This window comes from Chiloscyllium plagiosum, unplaced genomic scaffold, assembly GCF_037043375.1.
Source record: "Chiloscyllium plagiosum isolate Xiang-an unplaced genomic scaffold, Cpla_swu_hap1 HiC_scaffold_18, whole genome shotgun sequence".
In the NCBI taxonomy this organism is placed as follows: Eukaryota; Metazoa; Chordata; class Chondrichthyes; order Orectolobiformes; family Hemiscylliidae; genus Chiloscyllium; species Chiloscyllium plagiosum.
In genome coordinates, this window is record NW_028270156.1 from 62,166,024 (window position 1) to 62,180,985 (window position 14,962).

A 14,962-nucleotide genomic window follows, 5' to 3' on the forward strand; every position below is an offset into this window, starting at 1 on the left:
TAATGGTAAGGTCCTAGGGAGTGTTGTTGAACAAAGAGACCTTGCAGTGCAGGTTCATATCTCCTTGAAAGTGGAGTCACAGGTAGATAGGATAGTGAAGAAGGCATTTGGTATGCTTTCTGTTATTGGTCAGAGTATTGAGTACAGGAGTTGGGAGGTCATGTTGCAGCTATACAGGACACTGATTAGGCCACTGTTAGAATATTGCGTGCAATTCTGGTCTCCTTCTATCAGAAAGATGTTGTGAAATTTGAAAGGGTTCAGAAATGATTTACAAGGATGTTGCCAGGGTTTAGAGGATTTGAGCTACAGGGAGAGGTTGAATAGGCTAGGCTGTTTTCCCTGGAGCGTCGGAGGCTAAGGGGTGACCTTACAGAGGTTTAGAAAATCATGAGGGCATGGATAGGATAAATAGATAAAGTCTTTTCCCTGGGGTGGGGGAGTCCAGAACTGGAGGACATAGGTTTAGGGTGAGAGGGGAAAGATATAAAAGAGAACTAAGGGGCAACTTTTACATGCAGAGGGTGGTACGTGTATGGAATGAGCTGCCAGAGGAAGTGGTGAAGGCTAGTACAGTTGCAACATTTAAAACGCATCTGGAGGGGTATATGAGTAGGCAGGGTTTGGAGGGATATGGGCCGGGTGCTGGCAGATGGGACTAGTTTGAGTTGGGATATCTGGTCGGCAAGGACGAGTCGGACCGAAGGGTCTTTTTCCATGCTGTACGAGTCCATGTGTGCTGTATAGGAATGGGCTTTAGACGACAATATGAGGGGCACTACAGTAGGACATAGTTGAATGTGCTACTGCCTTCAGCTTTCCTGCCCTGGTTAACTCATTAAATTGTTTTCAGCAATCTGGAACTATACATCTACAGTTTGCCTCCTGTCATAGAATGATTAGAACACAGAAGGAGACCATCCAACCCATTATGGTTGTGCAGTCTCTCTGCAATAGTTTATCCCCTTCCTCCATTGTTCCCTTGAAACCCTCATTTTTTTCTCTCTAGGAGCATACCCAATTCCTTATTCAAACCATGATTATATCTACCTTCACAGATCTACAGTCTGTGCATTCCAGATCCCAACCATTCACTGTGTACAAAGGTTTTTCCTATGTTGCTCTTGGCTCTTTTTGCAAACCCTTTGTGGCACGGTGGCTCAGTGGTTAGCACTGCTGCCTCACAATGCCAGGGACCCTGGTTCGATTCCTGCCTAGGGTGACTATCTGTGTAGAGTTGATACATTTCCCCCATATCTGTGTGGGTTTCCTCCAGGTGCTCTGGTTTCCTCGCACAATCCAAAGATGTGCAGATCAAGTGAATTGGCCATGCTAAATGGCCCATAGTGTTCAGGGATGTTTAGGTTAGGTGCAATAGTCAGGGTTAAATGTAGGGTAAGGGAATGGATCTGGATGGGTTGCTCTTTAGAGGGTCGGTGTGGACTTGTTGGGCTTCCATACTGTAGGGAATCTAGTCTAATCTTAAATTGGTGTCCTCTGGAGCTTGACCATCCACCAATGAGAACAGTTTCTCCTCAGCTATTCTGTTCTACAGCCTACACAATTTACAACACTTTGATCAAGTTCCTCTTAACTTCTTCCTCTCAGGGAAAACCTAGTTTTTCCCCAAATATTCCAGATATATTCTAGTAAAATTATCAGACATGATTCCCTTTCATTTCTGCTTCATCATATAATGCATTTCTAAATGCTCTGCTTTGCATCCTTTATAATAGACTCTAACATTTTCCCATTAGTTTCCATTCCTGCATGAAGTAAATTCTTCTAAAGAGTTCAAACATGTCAGGTTTTCTGCCTACTTTCCCTCTCTGTCTATTTCTTGCTTTCTTAATTAAATCTTTGCTTCCTTAGTATTTGTCATTTTGGATCTGATTTGATCTGTCTGATTCCCTGGTCTAACTAATTCACCTTCTCTTCTGTGATTGCACAGTGGCAAATGCTACTGGACTCATGACCCAGACCGTTGGTTTGAGAGCGAAGTTTGAAACCCCACCAGGGTAATTAATTATTATTTAATTAATAATTCTGAAATTGAATGCTAATTTCAGTTATGGCAAACATGACAAGTAAAATAATTTGTCATAAAACCCGTATAGTTTAATAATGCCCTTTAGGAAAGAAAATCTGCCATCATTTTCTGGTTTAGATTAGATTAGATTAGATTAGATTACTTTACAGTGTGGAAACAGGCCCTTCGGCCCAACAAGTCCACACCGACCCGCGGAAGCGCAAACCACCCATACCCCTACATTTACCCCTTACCTAACATTACGGGCAATTTAACATGGCCAATTCACCTAACCTGCACATCTTTGTGACTGTGGGAGGAAACCGGAGCTCCCGGAGGAAACCCACGCAGACACGGGGAGAACGCGCAAACTCCATACAGTCAGTCGCCTGAGGCGGGAATTGAACCCGGGTCTCTGGCGCTGCGAGGCAGCAGTGCTAACCACTGTGCCACCATGCCGTGCTCTGCCCTATCTGTGACTCCAGACCCTCAGCAATGTGAATTACTCTTAACTGCCCTCTGAAATGACCTAGTAAGCCAGATTGTTAAAGGGCAATTACAGATGCACAACAAATGCTAGTCCTGCTATTGATAGCCACATCCCACAAGATGTGGTTCTCATCTCGTAAGGAGACAGACATTGATTCTGCCATTTGCTAAGGCCCCAGTTACCAAGTTGCTTTGCAAAAAAAATTGCAAGTGAATTGATCTATACCCAGACAGTAGTGTGCATGATTTAAATACAGCTAACCATTCATTACACTCAGACACAACATTTTTCAGGAAGCTAAGAATTAACAGTATAAATTGTTAATGCAATACTGTCATTTTAAGTTGCAGCAACCTTTTTTCAACAGAACATTTGAAGTTAATGACATGAAAATGTTAAAAGTTAGCAACACATTTTCCTTTCGATAATCATTACTATTTTTCTTTGTGAACAATATTGAACAGAGTACTGAAATCAATCTTTCAAAGTAGTTATCATTCTTCCTAAGGTTTAGAAAAGGCTCTTGAGATCAATCCGCCCTGTTTTTTAAACCATGAGCACAATGGAATTATTGTGATTGTAATGAGAGAATTGTGGCACCAATTTTGCAATTTTTTTAGGTACATAAAATTTGCACTTTCACTTAGAAAGAGAACTACTGTACAAATAACTGTTACTCGACAATTAGTGTGTCAATTGTTATGTAGTTTGTTGCTCACAGTAAATAGGCTCACTGAGGCAAAAACTAAGAAAATTGGAAAGAGATATCTGGATTAAGAGCTACCGGGTGCTAAACACTCCTGGAAAGGATGAAAGCTGGTCGATGACAGCACCAGAAATACTGCCCAAGAGCTGTGATCTTATATTACCCTTGGTCCTAACAGATAATTCTTCCTTCAGTCCTCCAAAGAGGGTGATGAAATAACACTACAGAAAGCAAAAATGCTGCAGTTTTCGGAAATTTAAAATCAATAAGTTTAACAGCAGCTGTGGAAAAGAGAACCAGAATTAAAACTTTTCAAGCCAATAAATTCAGGAGGTGGCGGTGGAGTGGTAATATCATTGGATTAGCCCTTCAAAGAAACAAATTAATGCTGTGGGAAACGCAAGTTCAAATCTCACCAAGGCAGCTGGTGGAATGGAAATTCGATATTTAAAAAAAGAAAATTGGACTTGAAAACTAGACAGCTTATTGTTTATAAATCGATTTATGAACTTCCTGTCGGGAAGGATATTCTTACGTAGTCTCCCATCAAACTCTGATGACTCTCCTCACAAGCAAACCACCCGGTCCAAGGGATGGGCAATAAAAGTCTGGCCATTGCATTCCATTACATTACACATTCCACGTAAGGTCTTTTTTAAAAGCAAAAAAAAGTCTGACGCGTTGAATGTGAAGAGGCCACTGAGTACCTTCCCCCGCAAGGCTGAGAGTGAGTCACCTGAGGAAGGTGGGGTTAGGGCGGGTTTGCTCCAGCCCTTTTTTTTTCCTTTTCCTGATGTCACCTTGGCCTCGCCCCACGAAGAGTTGCCGAGTGACAGTGTGAGTAAGTAAGTGAGTGAGTGTGTAGGTGAGGGAGAATCTTACTTTCGGATTGTATGGACTAATTTAACGCGCACACCTCTGTGGCTCACTTCTGAGAGTTAACGAAGAAGCAGGAGTACGTTGTGAAGATGAACATGACGCAAGAGAGTTATTTCCTCAAGTCGGCCTTGCCCACGGACGCCCCGATGTCCACCTTGGCCATGCCCTCGGACACCCAGCTCGACCACAGGGACGGCTCCCAGCAGAAGAGCATGAGGGTCCAGGAGCAGGTCCGCACTATGCTCAAGAGTAGCAGCAGTAGCCGGGCCGGCTCAGTCTGTGGAGGTAAACACACACACTCTCTCTGCTTCTGTGTGCTTGTTTAATTGTTTGCAAAAATAAAACTTGTGATTGGCATCTTTCTCCGCTGTCACCCTTAGATACTTAAGTATTCGTCCCACAACTGTTTCTTTCCAGTCATGGTCTTAAAAAAAGAGAGTTTGATGTTCCGATGGTGTTGCATTTGCAATGTGTGTCCTTGCTTGCACGTACTGAGTCGTAGAGAATATTTGAATCTCTGGGTTTAATTTTTTTTTCAAAAATATATTAACACGCTATATCCCAAGGGAATGCTCTCTCTTTTATCCGAAACCGAGCTCAGTAAATCCCCTCAAACCGTGCATGATCTGTATACTGACAGTAGGGAAATTTTGGGTGTGCCTCGCTGTGTAAAGTTCAGGATTGTGGGCAGATCTCATCTTGTACACAGAGGTGTCACTTGCAGGTTGTCCACCTTACCCTTTTGTTGGCAAACATTTAGTCATAACTATTTGTTCCAGATACTCTGTTTGAAATTCATATGGTAACTACATTCAATTTTCTTTCTACTTTTCATATGATCTGAACTGCTTTCTGACTTCTGCATGATAACCACAGTATGGACCCCATGTACTTTACATATGTGGAAGAACATTGCAGAACTGAATAAGAGGTGCTAAACTTGAGTCCTCATTTATATAGATCAGTCACGTTTGTCTAACCTTGTTCACCAGTTCCTTCTCAAACAGAAACTGCCCCTTAGACATTTTTATATTTGTTAATTCAATAGATTAACAAAACTGACCAAAGAAAATTAATCTCCTTTAATAATGATGAAAACAATAGGTCCCTGTAAATTTTCTGTCACTTCTGCGGAGGGAGCAAATGCCTTGACCTTTTCTTGACAGTGTAAACTCAATTTGAAATTACAGTTGGAAAAATGCAGAGCAATGCTACTTTATGGTGTGAGGCACGTTTCAACTTATGAATGAATAGAAACAAAGAGCTGGAAGAGAACAGTGAGGGCTGTTCCATTATAGTCAGAGAGGAACTTATGAATTGTCGAGATCAACAGCTGACATCAAATATTAAAATATGTGATAAAACAATAGCTACCATGTCAAGGTTATGCTCCTGGCCATGAAATTTTCATTCTCTCCAGTTCACGCTAGAGATCTTAAATACCTATTACGATCTCAACAATGCAAAATTAAACTTGCGGTAAGCCATTTAAGTGTTGAAAATTGTATAACATGCCATTTGTCAAAGAGCATTTTGGAATTCTGATGAATCCCATACGCCTGAGATTTGCTGTAACTTTATGATGTAATTCGAAGCTCCTAAAATTTTAAAGTTTTTGATGCATTTATGTATAAAGTATGGGAAAAGATTTTTCTCAAAACTCATGTGGAATCAATAATTACAGATGGCTTTTCATGCATTGTTTGTGTAACCTCATTATTCAGTTCCTGTCAGAATCTCTAAAGTTTTCATGATATAACCATTTGTTTTCTTCATGTGAAGACTGGTGAGCTGTTCTGGTTGTGATGCAACACTCACCTCTCCAGTTTCCTTTAAAATATGTTGGAGATACTAAGAAGAATATAGTAAATAACTTGTTGAAACAAAAACAAATTACTTGAACTCGAAAAATATCAGAAAGTTTGGTTTGTGGAGATGAGATTTTTTTCAAACTGAGCACTCTCCTAGGGTAGAGTGTGTTAATATCTCTATCAGGGATTATTCTACTAATGGTGTAATATTGCTGGTGTTCTCTAAATTTTCTGTCGCTTCCAAAAACTGTGGCATCATTTTCGGCAGTCTTAATGTCAAGGGGCCTGTGATATTCAGAGTTCAAGTTTTAGAATCTCACTTTCTGAATAAAATGTCTAGCTCCATTTTATTTCTATTGAATAAGAGACAAATATTCGTGAAATGGTTCAGTTACTTGTCCAATTTATTAACTGCAATCTGGAGCATGGCTGGAAAAAGTGTCTTACTTACTTGCTGCCTACTCTATCCATCAAATTAAATTTAGTGCCCCCATTGCGCAAATTCCCAGTACTAAACTGTGAGCTCTCACATTACCACTCCTTCCACATTATTTCAAAAATATTTTATTACAGTTCATTAGAAGACAGTTCCTGAATATCTGAGGTGTTAATACTTGAAGAAACATTCCACAGTTAATAGCTTTAAATTAGTTCCCTACCCAACAATGCCTGGTGAACTTTTAGCTGCCTCATTCAGATTTTTTTGCTGTGTCGCGACTCCAGTTCGGCTTCACTCACTGCAACTGTTCTCAGATCCTTAGTTAGCAGTTCAAGATCTGTCTCAAATACATCAGCGCTTTGTATGGCCTTCATTACCTTATTGTCCTTTTCTTATTACAAGGTTTATATCTTCATTATTCATGACTTTCATAAAGGAAATATGAGAACAGTTCTCTCCAAGCTGAGTTCGAACTGCAACTTTGAAGCAAAAGATGCTTTCTGTAGCAGCAATGGAAGAATGTTTCTCATAGCTTAGTATTTTGACACAGTGGTTGATTGAACTTTTGAATCAAAGTCCATGGTCACAGTGTGAATTCCTGTGAAATTTCAGGACTTTCTAATGTTAAAATGCATTTTGCAATTTAGAAGTTGCACTGTTCGGTTTCTTCTCGTGAGTACAAGTTAATGTTTAGTTAACCAATGGTGACCATGTCTATTTGTCGTGAAAATTCATCTAGTTCAATAATGTCGTTTGGAGAAGGGAATCTGTTGTCCTTATCCAATCTGGCCTATATGTGACTCCTGACCCAGAGCAACTCTTAGAAACCTGGAAAGCCAATTGAATCAAAGGCAACTTGGGATAGATCACAAATGGTGTCCTTGTCAGCGATATCCATATTCCAAATATGAATAAAACAAATTACTTTTTATTGATCATATAAGATTGCTGTTTGTGCTGAAGCTAGTAAAAATAACTGTTAATTTCAGTAGCTCGTAAGTCACTATAAAACTCAGATTTATCAAGAATATCGATACTGTTCCTTATCCCACTTAAATTTCTAGTCAAAAAGTACAAGAGAAATCTTGCCATCTCATATATGATCTATGTATTCAGTTTAGCTTTCATTCTTGATCAATCTTTACTCTATATTTTCCTCCTTCGGGTGTAATACTGTGGATTATGTACAATTTCTCCTCTCTCAATCCCTGTTATAGTTAAATGCTTTCTAATTCCAATTCTAACATATCTCTGGCAAATCTAAACTGTTCTCGCTACCCTTCCTCCAACAATCTACAATGCTTGCTTTGGAAAAGAAAAGAAAGAGCTCATAGTTTAGCACTGGGAATTTGCGCAATGGTGGCACTAAATTTAATTTGATGGATAGAGTAGGCAGCAAATAAGCAAGACACTTTTTCTAGCCATGCTTCAGATCTCAGTTTAATAAATTGGACAGGTGACTGAACCATTTCATGAATATTTGTTTAATCATCTTTTTAAAAAAAAATCTACAATGATGTTTGAGTTTGCATGGGATGCCACAACAGAGTGTACTTTTAAAATTTAGTAATGTTAAGCTCAGTTGGTTGGAGTTTAGTTCAAACTGTAGTAAGTCTCATTGGTGGAGAAAGTGAGGACTGCAGATGCTGGAGATCAGAGCTGAAAATGTGTTGCTGGAAAAGCGCAGCAGGTCAGGCAGCATCCAAGGAACAGGAGAATCGACGTTTCGGGCATAAGCCTGAAGACGGGCTTATGCCCGAAACGTCGCTTCTCCTGTTCCTTGGATGCTGCCTGACCTGCTGCGCTTTTCCAGCAACACATTTTCAGCTAAGTCTCATTGGTGTAGATGAGGTCAAGCTATAGAAATGCAACAACAGTTTCACGCTTGTTGCCTCTATGACAACATTTTTTTTTCTTTTAGTTTGTACTTGAGCATCATTTCCAAGTCTAATAATGAAACTAAGATTTAGTTTGTCTGCATGTGAGTACAAGGTGTACTTTTCTAATCCAGCACTCCCTGTGATCTGCGCCATTATTATTCCACATTTTCTGAAGAAGACGCATTTTGCAGTGCAACAAAGATGATATTTAGATGCTGAACTATTTTTGGACATTTGTTATCGACAATTACTGTCAAGAGGTCCTTGATTAGTATTTTGGAAAGAATTTAACCTCCGAGTAATAGTTTGTTTACTACCTCATTCCTGGAAAAAGTAGCTCTCTCCACTCTGAAGAATATATAGCACAATCTGTGACCAGCTTTCATAGAGATATGCAGCATGCAAACAAACCCTTTGGTCCAACCCGTCCATATGTAGCTCAGGAAATGGACCTCAGACAGGCTCAAGACAAACATATGTATTCTTGAGTTGCTAGATAATGCTGAAAGTATGTTGATTCCCTGTGGTGCTTGAGGCAACTAAAGACTTGAGAAAGGAAAGCTTGCAGGTCTGAATGAGTGTTGACAAAGATGCACCAATTGTGAATCAACTAACTGATGAAGAGTTTGTGCCAATGATACTGCAGGGTGAAATAAAAATGAACGACATTCATGGTAAAACCAAAGTTGCAGTACAAAATTTTCATCAATAAATGCATTTAGTTGGCCACAGATCTGATATATGTATTGGAGCAAAGAAGATCTCTTTCTGAGAAAGAGGTCAGATCTGTGCATATGATGCAAGGGAGACTCACTAAAGAAAGACAAACATCAGGCTGCAAGTTTGGTTCAAGCAAGAAGAACAGGCAGGTGATCCTCAGTCCTTGTATAAAGTGCCTGTCCAACTGCTCTAACTCCAAGTACATTGAGTGTCCCCAGAAACTCTCTTAACGGGAATGCTGTTGTCTGAGTCAGCCCGTTCAGTGAAGAGAAGCAGAATGGGATTGTTTTTAAAACTCCATTGTTGACCCTGAAATGTGACCACCTGTTTCTGGCAAGGCCCAGTCCTGAGGCTGCCAGATTAAGAAGGCACAAACTGAACAATGATCCCTGCTGTGCTTTGATTCATTTACAAGATTGCTACAGCTTTTTTGTAATAGTAATCATAATTTCCATGCACTTAGCATGGATGTAGACCCATTAAAGTTAGGTTGGTTTGACGTAGACTGCGACTAAATTTTATAAATGTTTAATATTCATTGTAACTACTTTTTGATTTTTTTTGTTCTGTTGTAATCTTTAATTTTGGAGGAGCATGGTATGGAAGAGATACTGAGTGAGCAGTAATTGGTTTTGAAATTCCATAAATTGGTGTTGAAGGGATTGACGTATAGACAAGAGGATCAATGGTTTGGAAATCTGATCTGTGTTGCAATTAGCGAATGTCGGGTGAGTGTCCTGCCCTAAGGTGAGGAAAGAAAACATAAGATTCAGGCGTTGTGCTTCTAGTTGCAGCAATGCATGTCGTTATGGGCAAGGACAGTCTTAGCATCTACTGAGATGCTGCTTGTTGTAGAATGGTCCACAGATGTTCAGATACTTGTGGTATGGTGGTAGTGTCCCTACTTCTGAGCTCGATCCCACCTGCTCCAGGCCTGTGTCATAACATCTAGGCACAGGCAAATTAGATAATATCTTGAATTTCTATGCACTGTCCCGATCTCCTGTCGGGAATTTACAGATGTTATGCAGCAGCTGTTTAGATCATTCCTGCTGAAGTTTTTCAGCAGGAGATTGGGATCGTTGTGCAAGTCATTGGCCTCAGTGTCTGATCGCTTTTGTTGAAGAGTGGTTATTTCAGCCAAGTACCTGGCGCCTTCACTCGATAATCATATCAATAACCCAGCAAGGGATGAGAAATTGGGAAGGAATGTTTTCTTAATGTAATTAAGAATTTTCCCTTTTTGTGTGTTACCACAGATTCTTTTGGAGTGAGATATCCAGTGGCAACTATGCCAAGCTTCGCCTCCAAGTCTCAAGCCTTTGTAACTGAGAGAAAGTACTCTGTGAGTATACGGCCCCCAGTGTTGTAGTTTATCTCTGCTGTTATAGTTTCACGAACAGCTCAAACATGACTAGGATCGCAACTGAGCCATTATGTGGGTGTAATGATCCTTCGCGGGGGTTGTGGGGGGAGGTAGCAGTCATGTTTCTGCTTCCTCATTTGGGTAGGGTTTTATTTCCTGCAGCAAAAAATATCCATGGCAATAAAAGCAAGGATCTTGGAATACATAATTCCAAACATTGCCCTTCAATCATTTGGAGACCAGACACTGCAGTCCCTTCAGGAATTGTAGCATTTTTGTATAATGCAAATTTACAAGGATGTTGCCAGGGTTTGAAGGTTTGAGCTGTAGGGAGAGGCTGAATAGGCTGGGTTATTTTCTGTGGAGTGTTGGAGGCTGAGGGCTGACCTTTATAGAGGTTTATATAATAAATGAGGGGTGTTGTTAGAGTGAATAGTTAAGGTCCTTTTCCCAGGGTGTGGGAGTCCGAAACTAGAGGGCATAAGTTTAAGGTGAGAAGGGAAACTTTAAAAGGGACTTAAGAGGCAACTTTTTCATGCGGACGATGCTGTGTGGCTGGAATGAGCTGCCGGAGGAAGTGGTGGAGGCTGGTACAATTACAACATTTAAAAGGTACCTGGATGGGTATATATGAATAGGAAGGGTTTAGAGGGATATGGGCCAAATATTGGTAAATGGGACTAGATTTATTTAGGAAATCTGGTTGGCATGGATGAGTTGGACGAAAGGGTCTGTTTCCATGCTGTTCTACTCCGACTCTATTTGCATTCAACACGTTTACATAATAGGAAATACTTTGTGCTCCAAAATATGTTTGAAGTTTAATTTGTATTTTCAGATTTGAGCTTAATAAAGAGTAGAGTTAGTGTTTGTTGCAGAACATTACAGCATTCTAATATGCTATGGATTCCAAAATGTCAGAACAATTATGGATGTAGGAGATTTCTGCACCTATTTTCAGAAGTTGAAAATGAATTTGAAATGTATTGAAATGAAGTGAAGATCAACCATGATCCAGTTGAATGATTTCAAGGAACTTTGCCCTGTTCCTATGTTCGTTAATTAGTCACTTGCAGCAAGGAACAATGCTCAGAGTGCACTGATTTGGAAATCAAAAGCTGGAGTAACTAATGTTTTCATATATGGCTTGACAATGAGAAGTCTTTCTGGAAATATTGCTCCTTGACTGAAGGTGCAGTTTGGTGATCGGCACTAAAGCTTGTGATTTCTGCACACTAAATATGGGAAGAATATAAACTCAAATCCATTGAGCTTTTGCCAGGGATTAAAGTTGACAGTTCTGAAGACAATCTGAAAAGTAACTACTTTTTTTTCCCCAGAGGCTGGGAAAGATAAACAATAAACTAGTTGTCATTGTAAAGACCCATGATAGATTGATTGTACTGGTTGGTGGCAAATTTATGACAAATAATCTCAAAATTAGACAGGAGATTTGAAAAGTTTCTTTACAATTCGAACCATCCTCCATGTACATCCTCTGCCTCAAACTATTGTGTTTTTTAGAAAAAAGGGAGTTAAGTTGCTTATTGGAAAAGGGAAATAGTGAATGAGTGAGATTATTTTATAGAGAACTACTTGGTGTAAATGTGAACCAAAGAGCATGTTTTTGTGCTTAACAAATGAGATACAATTGCTAGTCAGTGGTCCTGATATTGTGCAGGTGGACCACTGGCAGAGAATAGGGCAGGGCAGTACTGTGATGCATACTGCAGTCAAGTAGCTGCCAACATTCACTGGCTGAAAAATTGCTTCCAACTTCATAGATTTGCCAACAACTGTAAAACCAAAGCCCTACGTGATTCAGTACTTATGTTGAGCAGTTGAAGTCAGTGGAGTTGAGGAACATATTAAACATCTGGACTTCATAATTGAACTGTTTCGAGTTTGCTTTCGTGGTGCTGTGCTTAATAGGTTTCAGAGTTATTGGTTTTCTCCCCCAGACTGCCAAGCCATCGATGTACAAACAGGGGACGAGTCGAAACTGGTCGTCTCGTTCAGCCGTGGGGGATTACTCCTTCAAAGGGGCAACCACAGGAGATCAATATGTCAGGCAAAGGGAGGAGATGATCTCTCATTACAGACCCATTTCAATTCATCAGACGTCTTCAAGACCACAGTCCTTCCATCAGTCCACAACGTACAGATATGTCAACCAAGGACTAATGGATCAGCAGGACATTGACAACTTGTCACTACACTCAATGCAGCTGCCTGGTAAACATGCTGAGATCATGAGGAAGAAGCCTTGGTCTGGAGCACAAATGAATGGACAGGCCGTTTACCAAAGAGTAGACGATGGAGAGACCAGCATGATGTCAGATCAGGTTGATAATGGCTATTCATCCTCACGTGGCCGCAATAGCTATAGCACCAACACCTACAATATGAGCCACGTGACCAGTAAATCTCCAGTCAAGCAAATGGGTAATTTGAGCCTGCCTAGATCCTTAAGTGGATCAGTAGGTATGGCTGGTTACGCAGTGGAAGGGATGGAGGAGATGTCTGACCGTCGACAAATCAGACCCCCAGCTCAGCGCACCTTGCAGAGAGTCCAGCAAAGCAGCAAAGTAGCTCGAGGAAGAACCGCTTCAGGTTCCTACTCAACAGTGCAAATGGCACACGCTCCATCGCTTCGCAGTTTGGGCAGATTGGAGGGCAGTATGCGGGAATTGGGAGACCTCCAAGCGCAGGAGTTAGAAGCGACGAGGCTTGATGGATTTCAAATGGCGCAGCTGACGCAGTAAGTCTGCAATTGACCTTGTAAGCGAAGCTGTATTAGCAAGGTTTTCAATTCACTTTGTACGCGAGTGGGGCATTTTTAATCTTTGTTGTTGACTCGCAAGAAACTCAGAAAAACTCTGGATAGAATCTCTAGAGAGAGGGAGAGAAAGACTCGATTTTAGAGATTGATATTGTTTCATCAGAACAAATTTCTAGTTGGCCCATTAGTTGTAAATTGGGAGGGGAATCTATTATTTAGAATTTCCCAGATTCTATAAATAGACCTTTTAAAACTTTTAGGTTGCTTGCATGGCATTTTGGGGATTTTAGTTCTTCTAAGTGGCCCTATCAAAGCTTTTTTATTTGATTGATTTCACAGTCCAATCAATGTCACTGTCTGTTACCTTTATCACTGAATATTTCAATTCTTCTTAATACAGTCAGAGTATTCCCTCATTTTAACAAGCCGAGATGCTAATCCTCAGTAAAAATATTTTTTTAAAAATGAAGCACAATAAATAATTTCTTAGAACAAAGACCTTTGTGATTTTTTGGGGGGAAAAAAACGGGGAAAAAAAGCCTTGAAGGAACAAAAGAATCTGGAAATCTTGGACAAGAAGTTGGACAAGAAACATGAACAAATTACATAGTTCTGTACTAATAATGTATCTACTGTGAAACCAATAAGAGGAACAGGGTGTAAGAATTAGGATGCGAGAGAACGCATTCAGATTGTCCAGAATTTTCAAGAGTGTTATTCACCGAGAAGAAAGGGATTGTGTTTAATTTCATGTGTTTCTGAATCCAAATGTATTGTGATGCCACCCACCTCGTAAAGCCATTTTTGAGTTAGTGATGCCATTACAGCACACCCACAAATAAAGTCACAACACAGAGAGGCCATTTGGCTCTCTAAAACTGGTCATTAATAAAACAACTTATTTAACTGCTCAGTTACATAGCAAGCTGGTCAGTCCTGGATTTAATTGAGCTGTGCTGAGTAAATTTTTTTTTGGAGACCTGCAATTAGCCACGTCACCTATAGCCTATCAAAAGGCCATGATTGGTAGACATTCTCTGGGAGAAAGCACTCTTGTGTGAATGCTCCATGTGGAGAGAATCTAGCTTTGCTATGATCCTCTCCACGAAAAATAGCTTTGTAACCTGCATCGTTTGGACTTGCACCGGGAGGCCCCGCAGGAGGCGCAGGTTCAAATCCCAGCGAATGCATGGCAGATTTCACTTTCCATTCTTGCCACACACTGTATTTGTTCTTGTAGCGCAGAGGTAGAGTCCAGGCCTCTGGGACAGGAGACTTGGGTTCAATTCCCACCTACTCCAGAGGTGTCCAAATAACATTGCTGAACAGGTTGGTTAGGAAAATACCCAGTGATAGGTGTGCAAAAACCATCTGTCCCAGGCCGGGACTAGCCTTTGTACGTTCTACAGTAAGTGATGCTCCTTTCCAGTCCGGCTTCCTCAGTTATTATAGGTAGTTTTGTAAGTTATGGAATGTTTGAACTTTGCACTCTTGCTCCTGGGTCTACTTGCCTTGCGCCCCAGCTTGGAAATGTAGACAATCCACCTCACGGAATTTTCCCATCCGCTTATTATTTTAATGAGTTGAAAGTTTTCTACAACCATTGACGCCCAGTATCCCATTCCGCACAGCTCAAGAGCAACCTTTCAAAATCTAGCCCGTAACTCCTTGTTTGCCGCTAATATGTTTCGGCAGATGTGTTTAGAAACCTGAACTCGATATCGTTCTCTCTAGTTCTGATGGTTTGGACCTGCCGACTGCTGTCAACCTTCTGAGCTCTCCTGACGTTAAGAATCAAGTGATTGGAGCTGGATATATCCAACATGAATGCTACCATGATGCGGGTGCTAAAGAGCAAGT

At 40.6% G+C, this 14,962-nt stretch overlaps 1 protein-coding gene across 1 annotated transcript in view; it reads left to right on the plus strand.

The window, feature by feature from the left end:
* Positions 1-4,059: 4,059 nt before the first annotated feature.
* LOC122557944 (plakophilin-3-like) overlaps positions 4,060-14,962 on the plus strand; it is a 56,533-nt gene continuing 45,630 nt past the window's right edge. Inside the window, exons 1-4 of the mRNA XM_043706192.2 lie at positions 4,060-4,389; positions 10,214-10,299; positions 12,282-13,081; positions 14,837-14,960. Coding sequence (XP_043562127.1) covers positions 4,194-4,389; positions 10,214-10,299; positions 12,282-13,081; positions 14,837-14,960 — 1,206 coding nt within the window. The 5' untranslated portion in view covers positions 4,060-4,193. The remainder of the gene's footprint in view (positions 4,390-10,213; positions 10,300-12,281; positions 13,082-14,836; positions 14,961-14,962) is intronic.